General features: G+C 39.1%; 1 protein-coding gene across 5 annotated transcripts in view; it reads left to right on the top strand.

Moving 5' to 3' along the window:
* The window catches only part of LOC113522358 (transcription elongation regulator 1), a 67722-nt gene that overhangs the window by 36580 nt on the left and 12268 nt on the right, over nt 1-18874 (top strand). For 4 of the 5 annotated variants that reach the window (XM_052899646.1, XM_052899641.1, XM_052899636.1 and 1 more), the window contains 2 exons: nt 2172-2370; nt 5642-5757. In XM_052899646.1, coding sequence (XP_052755606.1) covers nt 2172-2370; nt 5642-5757 — 315 coding nt within the window. Of the gene's footprint in view, nt 1-2171; nt 2371-5641; nt 5758-13349; nt 17661-18874 lie in introns of those variants that run through there. The other variant, XM_052899653.1, reaches the window with a different exon arrangement.

Genomic DNA, 18874 nt, shown 5'->3' with positions numbered 1-18874 from the left:
CCCGCTAGTGTATACCGATAGCGCAGGCAGGATAGGGTTATCATTCCATTATCCATAAAAAAAAAAACTATGTCGTTCGTTAGCCGCGAACTTTCTGGAAGCGCGAAAGGCGCGATCCTATTGGTCGGTCGCGCGGTTTACTTCGCGACGCGCGTGCGCTGTACTGTTTGTTTAGATGCGTCTCACAGCGTAGGTACTTCCTATACATACGTATTACGTTTCGGTGTTACATCAGTTAAACAGTATCTCCACGTCCTGCTATATAAAGGGTCACAATATATGAAATAATTATTTATTTATTTATAAAAGACACGCCAACAATATGTTCACAATAATTAAGCAGACAATGTACCAGAGGGAGACTGTACAAAAGTCGTTTGCTTGGCCACCTCTGTCGCATTCGTGTTTCTACCGTGAAGCAGTTGTGTTTGCATGGCCGTGTTTCGGTTTGAACGGTGGGATATGGCAGTGAATTTACTTGGTAGAGAGGAATAACACCTGAGTCCTCAGAAATGGCAATACATGGGGGGTATCATGAGCGAAACAGTATACTCTGTTATGTCCATGATACTGCTCATGTCTATAGGCGACCGTTACCACTTTGCATCAGGTGGGCCGTCAGCTTGTTTGCCATTCTAAGTTGTATAAAAAAAACATAGGAAATCCATTTACTAGTTTTCTTCACTAGTAGTTTTTATTGAAAATTCGTGATAGATTATTTTTTTTTATACTCAGTTGTTTTTTTCCCCATAAGGTGCCATGCTTAACTGGCATGTTAGAAACCGCAGTTAGGCTTTAGTAAAGTTTTACAAGGGACCCTGCTTCCCATATCTTATGTTATATTCGCATATGGGGTCAGCTAAGCCGTTGCACGTCGACCCATCGGGATCTGTTGTGCTTCCCCCTGCCTTATACCATCATTTTATAGATCCTATGTGTTACCCTAACGATATCCCGCGGTTTAAGATATCTGTAGTCCCTTGGCTCCGGATAAGCCGTTCCCAGTAGACTCATACGCATGCTCGCTAAGGAATCGCAATTGCACATCAAATGTTCCATGGATTCCGATTTCTCCCCGCACAGAACCTGCTGCCCATAACCTCGAGTATTAAGGTCCTCTCGTCTCTTACGAAGCTCTGGAAAGGAAGGGATAGGAGTCAATAAGAAATGGGTAAAATATACTTAGTTTCGGGAATCGAACCCGTGACCGTTGCAAGGTAAAACCCAGTGGAGTAAGCGGTTAAATTAATTTGTTAAAAATACCTTTACTCTCGCGACGCCGCCACCAATAATCGACACTTCTCTTCCAGGAACTAATCATATTTCTCTTCACAGCCATAATTTGAAATGTTTTACTTTTCAGCAGCTAACTACCTTCTTTTTTTCAGGCGCGAAATTCAGATTAGGGCTGTTTTTTAAGGGTCGGCCGACGGCCACCGGCAGGCTTCTGGGCTATGCGAAATATTTTGAAACTAAATTTTTTCAAAATTTTTTTTTAAAGCTTGTCTCTGTTGGTATTAATTATGTTATTTGGAAACTAGAGTCCGAAATTTTGTTTTAAAGTTTATATTCGAAATAACTTTTTTTCTTTGCCCTTTTAAATTCTAATTTGGAAATTGAGACGGTGATCGTCTAAAGGTTATCGTGTATGCAGTAAAGAAAGCGTGCCTACAGGTAGATTTGTTTGCACGTCTTTTAAAAGGAATTTAAATAAATATTTTGATGCGTTAACTATTTTTCAATCTACCCTCCAATTTCAAAAGTTGTGAAAAATGTACGAAAACAACTCGGCTATTAATTATATTATATTATATAAAATATAAATTAAAAAAAGGGGGTTTTGGTAATTTTAATAAAAAATTATTATTATTATTATTATTGCTCTTTTCAAATAAAAATTTAATTTATAAATTTCATAATATTTAGTTTTTTTTTTTATTTCATAACTAGTATAAAAATAAAAATTTTTTAATCTATTTGTCTTACGTCACTTCATATTCGATACTAATATGGATTTATATAATTTCTACCAACACAAACACACACAATAATAACATTTAAAGTCAACTGTTTAAAATTCAAATTGTAACGGAAGCCCCCGGTAGCCGTCGGCCGACCGACCCGCCGTCGCGCCAACCATCTACCGGAAATGACGTCCCCTCTCTCCCCAGGTGAGGACAGAGTTCATCGCCCTCCTCAAGGAGAAGCTGATTGACCGCCACGCCCGGTGGGCGGACGTGAAGAAGAAGATGGAGTCGGAGCCCAAGTACAAGGCGGTGGAAAACGGCGCGCTCAGAGAGGACTACTTTAGGGAGTACTGCAAGATGATGAAGGACGAGAGGAAGAAGGAGAAGGAGACGAAAGAGAAAGGTAAACTGTATTCCTTGGCGTATTTTTTTTTACAACACAGGGGGCAAACGAGCATGCGGCTCACCTGATGGTAAGTGACTACCGCCGCCCATGATCACCCGCAACACCACCGGCATTGCAGGTGTGCTGCCGGCCTTTTAAAAAGGAATATGCTCTTTTCTTGAAGGTTACGATGTCGTATCGGTTCGGAAATACCGCTGCCGGAAGTTGATTCCAAAGAGTGGATGTGCGTGGAAGAAAGTGCCTTGAAAAACGCACGGTGGAGGACCGCCACTCGTCCAGATGGTTGGGTTGAGATTTTAGTTTAAGGCGGGTTGTACGGTGGTGAAAATCGGCAACAGCAGCATTTGATGTTTTTTTTTTTTTTTTTTTTTACAACACAGGGGGCAAACGAGCATGCGGCTCACCTGATGGTAAGTGACTACCGCCGCCCATGATCACCCACAACACCAGCGGCATTGCAGGTGTGCTGCCGGCCTTTTAAAAAGGAATATACTCTTTTCTTGAAGGTTATGTTGTCGTATCGGTTCGGAAATACTGCTGCTGGAAGTTGATTCCAAAGAATGGTTGTGCGTGGAAGAAAGTGCCTTGAAAAACGCACGGTGGAAGACCGCCACTCGTCCAGATGATTGGGATGAAACTTTAGTTTGTGGCGGGTTGTACGGTGGTGAAAATCAGCAGCAGGTATCAATCCGAACAATTCCTCAGAACACTCCCCATGATAAATTCGGTAGAAGATGCACAGAGATGCAACATCTCTGCGCAGTTTCAGTGGATCAAGCCGGACAGTAAGGCGTTGACTATCGATAATTCGAGCCGCCCGACTCTGAATGCGGTCTAACGGAAGGAGTTGGTACTGTGGCGCTCCTGCCCACAGGTGAGAACAGTATTCCATATGCGGCCTGACTTGGGCTTTATATAATTTCAGGCGGTGTTCTGGCATGAAATATCGTCTCACCCTATTGAGCACTCCTAACTTTTTGGAAGCTATCTTAGCCTTCTCCTCCAGATGACCGCAAAACTGGACGTCGCAAGATATATCAACGCCCAGAATTCCTAGACTCGACTTTTTATCAAGGGAAGTGCCCTGAAAGTGAGGAGATACGACAAACGGCGTCTTTTTTGCGGTAAACGCGCAGACTTGTGTCTTTTTGGGGTTAAATTGGACAAGATTTTGTTCACCCCAGATCGAAACTTGATGGAGTGAAGTTTCGATTTCAGACACAAGTCTATTCCGGCACTCATCGGTATGTGCCCGCGAGATCTTTGCATGACCGGTATATAATGTATCTCCTGTACTGTCGTCTGCATAGCAATGAATATTACTTATCTGTAACATATCATTGATATGCAGAAGAAACAGAGTCGGAGATAGTACACAGCCTTGCGGGACACCAGCATTCAAAGGTTTTAAATCAGAGCATGCTCCGTCGACTACGACCTTAATGCTACGTTCCTTGAGAAAACTGGCGACCCAAATGCACAGTCTCGCAGGCAACCCAAATGAAGGTAGCTTTGAAAGCAGCGCTCTATGCCACACCCGATCAAAGGCCTTCGCGATATCCAGACTAACTGCTAAGGCCTCTCCCTTACTCTCGATTGCCACTGCCCATCGGTGTGTTAAGTAAGCTAAAAGATCACCAGCCGAACGTCCCTGTCGAAAGCCGTACTGGCGATCACAGATCAGCTGGTGCTCTTCTAGGTACCGGAGCAGTTGACGGTTAATGATGGATTCCATAACCTTCGAGAATAAGGAAGTGATAGCTATGGGCCTATAGTTAGCTGGATCTGAGCGATCTCCCTTTTTAGGGATCGGATGCACCAGAGCAGTCTTCCAAAACTTTGGGACTATGCCCGATGAGTAGCTAAGCCGGAAAAGACGCGTAAGAACCGGAGCCAACTCTGGTGCGCACGTCCTAAGCACAATTGGAGGAATACCATCGGGCCCACTCGACTTATGGATTTCGAGGGAGAAAAGTGCTCTACGCACTGAGCTATGCGTGAATTTAATGTCAGGCATAGAGCTCCTACAACACGTGATGGTCGGTGGTGATTTCTCCCCGTCATCCAATGTCGAGTTTGACGCAAAGATGGATCCAAGAAGATCGGCCTTTTCCTGTAATTTTCCAGATAGGGGTCTCAAAAATAGCTCAAAAAATACATATCTGAAAGCACATATACATTCAAATATGTATTATTTGTGTAATTCAAAGCTCTTGCTTGCACGGTGGGTAGCTAGTAGTGTTGCCAGGTGTCCCGAATTTCAGGGGTCTGAGGACGCGTCCCGATTTGTACCTGATCGTGACGCTAAATGTCCCGATTATTGTTAGTAATGGAGACTGAGAATCCCATTATTAGCTGGGTATATTGCTCCAGGTCGTCCTCCTCGCGGTTCCCCCTGGAAACTACCATGGTTAATTCTTGATGAATTCATCATGATGGGTTAACTGGCCTGTTTTCATTCTCATCTATCACCCTTCACTGGTGCTCCGCCAGCGTATCCCGTTAGCGCAGGCGGGGTTACCATACCGTTTTCACCCATCAAAAAAAAATAGGTAAACGTGTATTTCCGTGTGTTCTCTCTTCATTTTCCTTCGTCATTCTCTCTTGTTATGTGTGCTATTAAATATGTGTATATAAACATACATTATAGCACATTATTAATTTATTTATTTATTCATTAGTACATATATGTGTACATGGTGGACTTAATGCTAAAAGCATTCTCTCCCAGTCAACCGTAGGGAAGTGGCAGAATACACGAATGCGGTACTAGTAATTATTGATATACATACATACTAAAATTACATATATAAACGAATAAATATATATGAATAACAAATATACTTACACATATATGACATATACTATATTGTACACGAATTTGAGAATAATATAAAGTACTCACTGCTCGGATAAAGTAAAAAATTGAGCGTGAACGTTTTTTTGAAAGACGGTTTAGTCGGTAGTCTCTTAGTATCTACATAACAGTGCGCCACCTACCCTTTGTTTTTTTTCCCAATGTCCTCTACCCAAAGGTTGTGTGGAAGAGATTGCTCAGCGATAAGACCGCTTTTTGTATCACTTCTCATTACAATTTACTGAATTTATTATTTTTTTAAATAGTGCAATAAAGTGTAAAATAAATATTTTGGTAATAGTGCAAAGAATTTAGAAGAGCAGGGAGTTAGTGCTTTATCTCAAACGAAATCGCGTGCTGTAACTAGTAAACGGTACTTTTAAATTTGATGTGTAAACACGACCATTCCAGAGCGAGAACGGAGCGGCAACAAGAAGGAGAAGAAAGACAAGGACAGGGACAAAGACAAGGACAAGGACAAGGACAGGGATAAGGAGTCGAAGAAGGAGAAGAAAAAAGAGAAAGAGGTACGTAAGCTAATTGAGAATGCAGTGCGGAATAACAATGCGTGGTTACGTCCGTTTCTGTTTTTAGTTTGAAAAAAAAAAATTAAAAAAAAAAACATTTAATAGCAACTTTTAATAATGCAATCCGCCATATTGTGGCTGTGAAATGACTTTTAAAATGTAATTTATTTTATCGTTATGGACTCTCTGAGCTCTCATTTGATATCCATATTCTCTAGGCTCTTCATTAGGCTCCATTCGTCTAAATGTGTCTCTAAAAATTTTAATTCGATATTACAGTGAAATCTGTACTGTAAGAACAAATATAGACTAATTTTCTAATATATTTAAGTCCAATTTATTGGAATTTTAGTTTATATTAGTCTATAAAACAATAATTTCGCTAAATTATCAAATTAAAATGCTTATATTAAGAGATAAATTTAGACAAATGACGCTTCAGAATCAACCTCAATTTATAAGCCGTCCGCCATCTTGTGACGGGCGGCCATTTTGTAAATATAACAATGTGGAGTATTGCATATAAGTATTAACTGCAGAACTAAAGGTGTTTACAAAATTTCAACTAAATCGAATGTCAAGATCTGTAAAAAACTTTTAATATTTTTTTTTATACAACTATGGTGGCAAACAAATATACGGCCCGTCTGATGGTAAACGGGGTAACTGTGGACGCCTGTAACACCAGGGATATTACACGCGCATTGCCGGCCTGAAGTAAAAGCTTGCAATGAGTGCTGTAAATCCATTTGAAGGTGAAGATATGATGATTAAATTACTGAGTACCATATCTCAATCTCTTATTACGTTTGCGTCCTCCCAGGCTTATAAAATTTTGAATTTTATCAAATAAACAGTATTGCAATACCATTTTCCTTAAACTCGACACTGTCTCTACTTAATTTCATCGTTATTATAATTAGGATGTATTAAGTGTTGCCAGAAAATACAATAATATTTTAATAAATTCAATATTTTAACAAATTTGCCTCTATCGTCTTTTTATTTGCTCAAGCGAATTGTTTTTGTGTTAACAAATTATTAAAGTCAATCTGCTTCGGACACGCGTTGTGTTTTAATATTTTATATTGTTGAATGTCTGTATGTCACAGGAAAACTGTGTAAAATCTAACAGGTTTAAAATTTTGACCGTTCCGACCATTGGTTCCAGCTACCGCGAGGTTTAAATTTTTCAACCTAGTAGATTTTAAGATTACCAAATAAACTATTGGTTTATTTTTAACTATGACACCTTATCGGAGTTCGAATCCGGCTCGAAGGACCATTGCTGATGTCGAATATGCAGCATACAAGGATCCTCAGACAAACAAATTTTTAATTATTACAAAACTACAATTTTATGGTCGACTTAAAAGACGATTGATGGGAAGAGAGGTTAGTATTGAGGAATAATGGCCCCAATAACCACATCATCGTGGTTATTTCCTGGCGAATTCGCCTATCATCCGCTATTGGTGTCCCACCAACATACACTGATAACACAGCCTTCTTTATGGGTTACCATTCCATTATCATCCCATAAAGAAAACATATCACTTGAAGAAGATGGGAGAAAGAGGCAGTCATTAACGTTTCCACCATTATCCGTCCACTGTTGGAGATAAGCCTCCCCCATAGACTGCCATAAAGAAAAGAGGCAGTGTTGCCACAAAATTTATAGCAGTTTCCAACATACACTCATACGAATTTTAGTGTACCTTGTAACAGCGTAGCTTCCCTCCTTTTTGAGACTGAATATCTATTTATCCATCTGTCTATTTAACTCATGTCCCACTGTTGGGCAAAGGTTTTCCCCTAATCAGCGCCACCTCGAACCAGCCCCTTTTAAATGTGTCTAAATCGTCACGACATCATTTCCTAGGACGGCTACAGCCACGCTGTCCATCAATGGGTACTTTTTTTTCTTGTCTAATCTACTCATTGCCAATCTATTCCTTATAACAGGGGTCCTTAAACTTTCAAGATAACGGAACGCCCACCAAATACCTTTTAAGGAATCCCATATCAAACGGTTACAAGTCAATAACACTGTAATTGAAAGAAGAACGAAAGCTTTTATTAGAAATATTTTAAAAGTACAACACTTTACAAGTTCCCTTTATATTTTTAATGTGAAAAATGGAATGGAATGGAATCCTAGTGACTTTTTAGGAATCGCTTCCTTGTAGAACAATAATCCAACATGCTGTTTGGATGTCAGGTTTGAATTTTCCCATTCTATCGTCATAGTCGTAGAATACTGACGGATCTGACAAATGTTATATATAAAGATTCGTCAGTATTCTACGACTATTTTATACGACTTAGAATGGCAAACAAGCTGACGGCCCACCTGATGGCAAGTGGTAACCGTCGCCTATAGACATGAGCAGTACCGTGGACATAACAGAGTATACTGTTTCGCCCATGATACCCCCCATGCGTTGCCATTCCTGAGGACTCAGGTGTTATTCCTCTGTACCCAGTAAATTTACGCCATATCCCACCCTTTAAACCGAAACTGAAACACAGCCATGCAAACACAACTGCTTCACAGTTGAAACACGAATGGGACAGAGGTGGCCAGGCAATCGACTTTTGTACGAAGTCTCCATCTGGTATGACGATATGATGAGACCAATCCAGTAATCAGCTCTCAGTCTCTGTAAACCTTTCTATCAGGATCTTGGATGGGGTGTTTTTTTAATCGAGAGAAACTAATACTTCCCGATCCTTGTAAATTGAGCAGCCAATTCATTCCTATGTCTATTCAATCTGGATTGACAGTAGGTACTCATCATTTCAGCCATTATCCGTCCACTGCTGGACATAAGCCTCCCCCATAGACTGCCATAAAGAACGGTCCTGAGCCACCTGCATCCACTGACTCCCAGCAATGTATTTCAGGTCGTCACTCCATCTAGTGGGGAGTCGTTTTACATTGCTACACAGTATGTACTCACCGGGAAATATTAGCCCGTCTGTAGGAAATATATCTATTTAAGTCCAACCTTCATTTTTAACGCCAGTTTGGGAGCAAAATAAGATGTTGGATACACCATCCGTCCTCTTTACCCCTTAAACACTTCATTCCATTGCTCTCTGGCAACCATTGAGTCTGGACTTCTGCGTCTATGAAATGAAATTCCGAATTTTCGGACTCAATTTGTTTTTTTTTTCCATTTGGCGTTCCATTATTTCTGCCTACCCTACTGGGAGACAGGCGTGACAGATATGTCATTTCGTTTATTTCGTGCTTTCGTTCATACCTTCATATAAAAATCCAAAGGATTTATCTAAAGGATATTTTTAAATAGTTTTATTTTTATTATCAAATTTAACAAATAAGACAAAAATATATAGTTGACTTAAATCCCCCCTTCCCCTCCCCCTTTTAGTTATCTATATACAACATTTGATTTCAATTTACCAGATTCAGCGTTGAAGTAGTTAACACCCGTTTTCTATTGGTGAGATTTTAAACCAATTTGTCAGACCCCAACACCTTCTTGAAGTAACCTAACTACATTCCGGTGCCTCGGCCCGAAACCGTACTTCCTAATTATATATATATCTCTTGGAATGGCAAACAAGCTGACGGCCCGCCTGATAGAAAGTGGTAACCGTCCCCTATAGACATAAAGACCATCGTTGACTTCACAAAATACTTAAGCGTTGCCATTCCTAAGAACTGTAACTGTTATATCCCTCTCCTTGTCCCACTCGTGTTTCTACCGTGAAGCAGTTGTGTTTGCATGGCTGTGTTTCGGTTTGAACGGTGGGATATGGCGTGAATTTACAGGGTACACAGGAATAACACCTTTTTTTTTTTAACGTCTGGAAAATGCTTTATGCAGACCCATACACCTTGTGGGAGGTGAATGGGTACTGTGGGAGTCCCCCCGTAAGGTGGGGGTGTACCCACCAAAAACCAGACGATATACCCTCGAGGTGCCATATGTCGGAGACATGGGTTCGCTTTCGCACTCACCACATCTCTGACGGCAACAGGAATAACACCTGAGTCCTCAGGAATGGTAACGTTTGAAGGGGATACCATGGGTATTCGTAGTTCTACATATATGTAGCGCCTCTCATAGTGAGCTGTCTATATGTTTGCCATAATCTAAACACACTGAAATATAATTCTCTAAAAAATATTTCCAATTGATTATAGAATTTTGAATTTAATATCCATTTGAATAATAATTTACATTTATGAACACGTAATTTTTTCACGCTATTTCAGAAGCGAATTTATACGCTGGCAACACTAGCAAACGAGGTGTGAAAGTGTCACGGTGTTGCCACTTCGATTGTGACTGAACGTTTTACTAAAGAAACTTTGCGATACTGCCGATTGTCATGATCTGCGGGGTGCTAGCATAGACCCCACGCCATAGAGTTTAGACCGTTAACTCTATGGTTACGTTTTTATCATTACCCTATACTTATACCGCGGGATAGTGTCGTCTGTAGATCAAATTTGAAATTATCGTCGTGAAGTTTTTAAAGTGTTTGTGTAGTGAATTTTTTTTTAATCATTAGTGGGATTGATGTATGTGTTTTGGATGAGAGATTCGCTACCATCCAATTAAGTGGCTGATCTGAAAAAGAAAATTTTCGAAAACCATAGATCAGACATGGAGATACCGGGTGGGCTGTTCCACTGTGTTCATAGTTTGGTGTTGCAGTGGTAAAGTATTGGGGTTCGACCCCTGCGGAGTGACGGCAGGTGAGCTGTATAGCGGCGGCGGCCTGCCTTGGACGCGCTCCGCAGATATGACACACGGCCTTAGGAATTTGGAATGTTCTATAAAAACACGACGACCATTTCCCCGGTCTTGAAATAGCTCTGTTAGTTTTGTGATTCAAAATTAAAATATTAAATGGTGTTTGAATGGATTTATTTACACTAGTTTTATGGTAATGTATAGTTGAACGGTTAGATGGTACTAAATTATCTGTAAGACAACTCTGCCTATCTTTTGGAGGAGTTACCGTGAAGATATGTCTTGAAAAGTCATCGTACTTTATACTATACATTGAAATTAAATTAATTCTATTTATTTAAATAAAAAAGATGTATAAGTGACTGATAAGAGAAAAAATATAATTATTTAATTAAAAACATGTCTTTTTTTATTTGTTTTGTTTTATTTTTAAATTATTTATTTGTTTTTTTTTTTTTTTTTACTAAAAATTTTTTAGAACATTCCAAATGACACAAAAAAGAGTTATTTACAATTAAAAGACGTTAAATGTGACTTTGTAAATTATACGCACACTACGTATATGTATGTTAATTGTAATTCTATGTACGCTGGCTATGGTTGCCTATAATATTATGGTGTATTAAATATACATATTACTCCTAAGGCCGTTACAGTCAAGTTGCCAGTATGTCCGATGCAGGTTCGCTTTAAAATCGTGTGGTTGCATCCTTTGTAGAAGGTCTACGTTAACACAGCACCCCCCCCCCCCCCTCCAACTGTCCACCACCCCCCCCCCCCGGCCCCACGCGCGCACGTATACCGAGTCGGTGCTCTGTTCGTGTTTGCGAGGAGATGTCGCCAGCAGCGGCTCGGCCCGCAGAACGGTTGTATTCCCTGGTGGAAACTTAGCAAAATTTTTTTACTCATTTTTAATTCTTTGTATTTTGGAGGCGCGTGCCGTGTTATCGTAGACAGTCTGTATATACTAAAACTTACCAAGTGATTTGTCAATTTTCAATGTTTTTAACTAAATATTAAAACAGTGCTCTGCTACCAATCTGTAACGTTAATCATACACTATATTGCATATAAATTTACTACAAAATTTTTCAAACACTTTACTTGCTATAAAATTCCAAATTCTCACTGACTATTTTATTAGAATTTTGTAGTATTTTTTTTTTTTAATATTTGAAATCGTTAACAGAGCATTTTTTTTTTTTTGAATAATCGAACAAAAATATTGAAAATTGTTAAATTTTTGTTTTTAACCTGTCAATTTTCGACTCTAACGTTATCACATTTTCGGTAAGTGGATGTAACTGCACAGGAATAGATAATAAAAACATTTATTGCACGGTCGTGCAAGTGTCCGGGTGGCGTCGAAGCCGTCAGCGTACGGAGGGAGCGTTCAAGCAGGCCGACTGAACATTTACGACGAAGGATTGTGGCTTGATTAGTGAGATATTGGAGCCTCCCATACTGTCACGTCTAGCTTTCACAGTAGTGTTTATTCACTTGAATCAGACAATACGTATCCAAATTTTTTACTTTGACTCCCGCCCCTCTGTCCCCTCTAAACATTGCTTACACCCAAGTGACCATTTCCACGTAAAAGTTACGACACTAACGAATACTGCCAACGAAAACAAAATAAAAATGACGTGCAACACAGTCGAGGGACTCCCCGTGAAACAGAAAGGGGGGAAGTGTTGCCAACTTGGGAGATTTAAATTCCCTAATTTTAGATTTTCATTTAAATAAATAAAAAATGCTATATAATCTAATATCTATATTATAAGTGAATGTACAAAAGCATATATGTAAATAAAAAACAATGTTATTTAACGTGTTGTTTAAACTGTCTCTCGTCTACGTAACTCATCGTAAAGTTATACCACACCCCCTAAATTGCGTTGCATAAAACTTGAACGCTGCCATATTTAGAAAAACATAAATACAATACAATGGTATATAAAACATACAGTATGGAAGGTCTCTAATAATTTTTTTTTTTATTTTTTTCGACCACGACTATTGTTCAGCCTGCCTAATGAACGTTCCGTTAACATTGCAGCCAGATACGTAGACAACGGTGTTGAGGCCGATCCTGTGCCGCCATTTCTTTAAACCTGCCCTTTTTTTTATTCTATTAAACTTAATTCTTAATCGTCATATGGTCCCCGCATAGAACGAGCTGTCCATCCTTTCCCATGGGTGTCGTTAGATGCGTTAAGGGTATTTAAAAGTCGAGGGATGGGCAGCAGTGTCTTTCTCAAAACATCGCCAAAGCCTGACTGCGGTTGCGAATCCGCCTGTCAAGTGTGGCAACTATTGGCAAAAATTATAATAATATAATAATAGTCCTCAGAAATGGCAACGCATGGGGGGATCATGGGCCCATGATGGGCGAAACAGTTTAAGACAGGTTATGTCCATGGTGACGGTTACCACTTTCCATCAGGTGGGCCGTCAGCTTGTTTGCCATTCTGAGTTGCATAAAAAAATCGATTTGAATCTATTAGAAATTTAGTTCATTTTGGTCCACAGAAGGAAAAGGGAATCAGGGGAATCCCCCTGTGATATAAAATTTTTTATTCGAAAGGTGGGTTTAAAGAAATAGCATTTCAGACTCGAGCCACACAGGATAACGGCCATGTTGCCTGCGTAACTTGCTCCAAATATGCACGACTTCGACTCGATATGCCAAAATTCATCCGTTCAAATCAGCCATTAACTTCTGGTGAACAAGCCTCCTCCATAGACTGCCACGAGGAACGAGCCTTTCCTTCCTGGCGTTTACATTGGGGAGGTTGTGTCCACAAATATAACTGTGTATAACCCCCAAGCACTCCTAATCAGCCGATTTACCCGCAGAAGCAAGAGGCAGCCGCCGCTGAGGAGGAGTGGAAACAGCCCACCCCTCCCCCCGACCAGTGGGCCGAGATCCTCGGTATACCGGGCCAGCAGGAGGAGGAAGGCGTAGAAGAAGGGAACCAGGACATGGCCTTGCAGAGAATAGACGCGGTGTCGGAGAAGTCGGAAGCATCGCCGTGTTCCACCCCCGAGGACATGATACCGCTGAAACACCTCAGGTCGTCGAAGAAAGAAGTGCTTACTTACGAAAATAAGATAATCATAAGGTGCCCCCCGAAGAAGCGGATAGCGGAGTTCAAATCCCCCGAGCCGGAGGAGAAGAAGAAGAAGAAGGCGGACAAGAAGAAGGAGAAGACAGAGAAGAAGAAACGGAAAAAATCGGAGAAAGATTAGTGTTTACTTTACGTTTTCTTTAAACGATCAACAGCGACCATGACTCGTGTTGTTTAGTTTATGGAAAATATTGGACACCATGCTGTGACTACAATATCTGTACATAAAATTGGGACATACTATATTAGCATAGGTGAATTACGTTATATATTAAAATATACATATATTAGATGTAGATATAAGTACTTGTTATGTAAGATCACGTTGTAAGGACAAATGGTAGTCCGATGTTGGCGTGTCCCGAATGGTTTCATGATCGGTTCGGGAAGCATTTCTCTCTATGCTCGTACCTTGATTGATTAGTGGCTATTAAAAATTTACGACGTTTATGACAATATACTTTTTTTTTTTTTTTTAATTATATTACAAAAAAAAATTTGTTGCGGGTAGTTACAGCTGCAGTCTTAATGCTGTCTCTTCACCTACGTTTGACACGAATTCGTGACATAATTCGTAAAACGCAAAGTAAGAAGGGAAGCTATTCGGTATATATATATATATATATTAACCATCGGTCAGTAATCGTTCTTTACTATTGGCGTATTAAGGATCGTCCTACAGAGGGCCTGGTCTCCTTCAAAAGGGCATATCGTGTTCTCAGACATGTCTTTGTCACTTTTTATTTGTCAATTGTCACTTTAGTATTGCATAGCTGAAACCTCGTCTCGAATTGTAGGTTAAGTACCAGATGACTTTGTACTGGGCACGACCACTCGCCCCCCTCCGCCCCCTGAATACGCCTGTGACGTTTAGATGTTTGTATGTATGTTCAGATTTAAATTACGCAGGCCGCTGTCGGAGGATCTAAAAAAAAAAGGATATTTTCAAAATTAGTTTTTTGGAAAAATTAAAACTACTTACTGACCCGTGGGGTTACTCTTGAAATAAAGTCCAATAGATCGATATTCAAATCGAGCTGTGTCTTGCTCTCGTACTGCAGCTTTAGCGACGTAATGGCTCCATACTGTTCTGATAGATGCACGTTAGTGCAACTTGCCAATGCGAACTATTGTAAACCGATCCCTGTTCTAAGCTAATTCCTGTTTTTTTTTTTTCTTTTAATGGGTGAAAATGGTATGGTATCTCCGCTTGCGCTAACGGGATGCGCTTGCGGGGCACCGGTGAAGGGTGATAGATGAGAATGAAAACAGGCCAGTTAGCCCGTCATGATGAATTCATCAGGAATTAACCATGACAGTTTCCAGGTGGAACCGCGAGGAGGTCTACCTGGTTGGGTATATTGCGAGCAATGGAATTCTTAGTCTCCATTACTAACAATCCCTTTCCCCCCAATTCCTGTTGTTTCATGAGTGCGATGTAAAATTGTATCTGGCAATAGATTTGGATTAATATCGTTAATTATATTAGATTCAAGAGTAAACCTGCTGGTCAGTGATTGTTCGTAAATGTCATCTTCATGGTCAGGGCGATACAGCGATATCTATTTATTGTAGTTGCAATATCTATCTATATATTGGTCCATACAACGGATTACTAGAGGGAGACTTTATACAAAAGCCGATTGCTTGGCCACCTCTGTCCCATTCGTGTTTCTACCGTGAAGCAGTTGTGTTTGCATGGCTGTGTTTCGGTTTGAACGGTGGGAAATGAATTTACTGGGTACAGAGGAATAACACCTGAGTCCTCAGGAATGGCAACGCATGGGGGGTATCATGGGCGAAACAGTATACTCTGTTATGTCCACGGTACTGCTCGTGTCTATAGGCGACGGTTACCACTTTCCTTCAGGTGGGCCGTCAGCTTGTTTGTCATTCTAAGTTGTATAAAAAAAATATCGTGTATCCAATGTATAGTATCGAGATGTAAAACCCTATCGCAAGGAATATACATATCTGACCAGTGTGTGTAAATACCTATATCCACCATCAATGTCCAGAGAAACTTGATACATAGATACCGGATCGGTACTGATATTGACATGCTTATTCACGGTAGGGCAGTGGAGGCGCCGCGCCAGCGGTCTACGGTGATTCGTTCACAAAACTGGAGGTCTACCATTAAATTTCCGAATTTTCCACCTCAAATTTGTGTTTTTGTTCATACCCAAATCGATACAGTAAACGGAGCTTAACATTTTATTCGTCATATATCCTACCAGTCTATCCAAAAGTCCAAAAGAACGGTATTTTACCATTTTTTTTTTTTTTTTTTTATATTTTTAAACGGTATTTTTTATGTAATTTGAAGATCAAATTTATATTTCGTTCGTTCGTTGAAAATTTTGGAAAACATTTCAAGGTAGAGCTTCTGGAGTTAGCATTTATTAATTACTATTTGGCACTTTGTGTATGGCGTATGTATGTAATTTGCTTGATTGGTTACGTGTGTGAATGTTTACATGTTTGGCTGTTTACATGTTTGATTGTTTACATGTTTGGCTGTTTACATGTTTGCATGCTTGGATGTTTAGATGTTTGCACGTTTGTTGCTCAATAACACAAACGCCGCTGTAAAGATTTGAATAAAATTTTATTACATGGATAACTTATATCCTAACTTAACGCAGGGTACTTCATATATTAATTCACCCGGGCAAAGCCACGGGAAACGGCTAATATTGTAAACAGTCGATCAGGAAATCCCGTGTCACGACATTCGTTCACGATAATCTTCGAAACCGCTCAATTGATTCTAATGTAATTTTGTAAATGTGTATTGTTCGATTATAGGGTAGTTTCTAACTTGATATGTGACCGTTAATATTTTTATGAGTTAAGACGATATCTGCAGGGTCTGATAGTCATACATTTGAGGGCTGCCAAGATGACGAACACAGCAATTTATACTGTGTTGGCAGCCCTCGTGTTTGTACTATATTGCACAATACATACCTGCTTATCGTCCGGTCGGCTGTGGTCTGTTTCTATAAAAAAAAAGAGGGAAAGTTCTAAGAACGTTGATTCAGCACTTTACACATAGCGCGTGCACGTAATCTGTTTGATTGTATAGAATGTGTACATGTTTGATTGTATAGATGTATACATGTTTGATTGTATAGAATGTGTACATGTTGGATTGTATAGATGTATACATGTTTGATTGTATAGAATGTATACATGTTGGATTGTATAGATGTATACATGTTTGATTGTATAGATGTATACATGTTTGATTGTATAGAATGTATACATGTTTCATTGTATAGATGTATACATGTTTGATTGTATAGATGTATACATGTTTCATTGTATAGATGTATACATGTTTCATTGTATAGATGTATACATGTTTCATTGTATAGATGTATACATGTTTGATTGTATAGATGTATACATGTTTGATTGTATAGAATGTATACATGTTGGATTGTATAGAATGTATACATGTTTCATTGTATAGATGTATACATGTTTCATTGTATAGATGTATACATGTTTGATTGTATAGATGTATACATGTTGGATTGTATAGATGTATACATGTTTGATGGTTTGGACATTCGATGGACATTTAACACGCGATGCTTTACACAGTATAGACTGTTAACCGGACAAATTATCGTGATTGCGTCCGGATAATCGGAAATCCGGATAATTTAATATACGAAAAGAAACTATTTTTATATGGTGTTGTTAATATGAGTCACGTCCGCGAACACTTGTTTGGAACGAAATTACCAAAAGATATAATAAAAATAAATTGATCAAATAAAATTGATTTTAGTTTATTAAGAGATTGTACGTATATTTTTGCATACTTAAAAAGTGTTAGATGCGTTGCGGCCGATTCTGATGCGTCTTTTTCTCTATACCTATCACTGAACCTAATATTTTAATTGGTTAATTTAGATAGATAGGTAGATAATTTATTTGCATTACTTACAGCAGACAAGTAATAGTAGACATAGAGGTGCATACGCGAATAAAGAAATAAAAAATACAGGTACAAAAAAAAAAACAGGGAAAATACATAAAATAATTAACGTATTTTTTTCTTCACGCGTGTGCTACAGTAACAGAAAATGGTCACGACTCAGTTTATTGCTTTGCCATCAAAAAAGATGATAGATTACTTACAGCACACAAATTACAATACAAACATACACTTAATGCACAGTAAAAGAGATAAAAGAATGAAAAACAAAAAGGCAACAAAACAAAAAAAAAACAAAATATATAAAACAACAATTTTCTTTCTTTTCATGGGATATGGCGTGAATTTACACGGTACAGAGGAATAACACCTGAGTCCTCAGGAATGGCAACGCAATGGGGGTATCATGGGCGAAACAGTATACTCTGTTATGTCCACGGTACTGCTCATGTCTATAGGCGACGGTTACCACTTTCCATCAGGTGGGCCGTCAGCTTGTTTGCCATTCTAAGTTGTATAAAAAAAAACATGAATATTAATATTAAAAATAAAATAAAATAAAACATATGGAAATAAAAATTTAATTTGGAATTTAATTGTTTATAATTACTCCTCCCCATCCAAAGGTGGCGTGCAAGAGATCGCTCTCAGCGATAAGGCCGCCCATTGTTCTCTCAGTGCAATATTACCTTGTAATTGTTTGTATCTATAATAAGTTTACTATTGTAATCTTATGGAGGGAACAATAAAGAGTACCTATCTATGTACAATATCTTTCATAATAATATTGTAAAATGCGAAAAATAAATTGTGTTGAATTAAACATATTTAAATAACACATACATACATACATACATATGAATATTCACAATTGTCCCAATAAAACAAGAGTTTCAAAATAAAATTGTATGATACCCTGCTTTTTAAAGGATTTTAATTGTAGTTTATGAAAATGACGCATCAGAATCGACGCCGTTGTTTGTTCTCGGTCGACGTTACGAATAGTCGCGAACCCGTATGTAACCCAGGTCCGGATAATCGAGTCTTGTATTTTAATTGACGCGGGCAAAGTCGTGGGGAACGGTTAGTGTAGTGGGAATAATTTGCTGCAGGTTCAAACATATTTTTTTATAATGGATGATAATGGATTGGTAACCCCGCCCGCGCTATCGGTATACACAGACGAGGCACCAGTGGAAGATGATAGGTGAGAACAAATGCGGGTCAGTTGGCCCACCATAATGAATTCGACAAGAATTAAACATGATGGTTTCCAGGGGGAGCCGCTTGGAGGTCGA

This window comes from Galleria mellonella, unplaced genomic scaffold, assembly GCF_026898425.1.
Source record: "Galleria mellonella isolate WM207_F2 unplaced genomic scaffold, CSIRO_AGI_GalMel_v1 utg121, whole genome shotgun sequence".
Taxonomy (NCBI): domain Eukaryota; kingdom Metazoa; phylum Arthropoda; class Insecta; order Lepidoptera; family Pyralidae; genus Galleria; species Galleria mellonella.
This window is presented reverse-complemented; position numbering and strand designations above follow the sequence as displayed.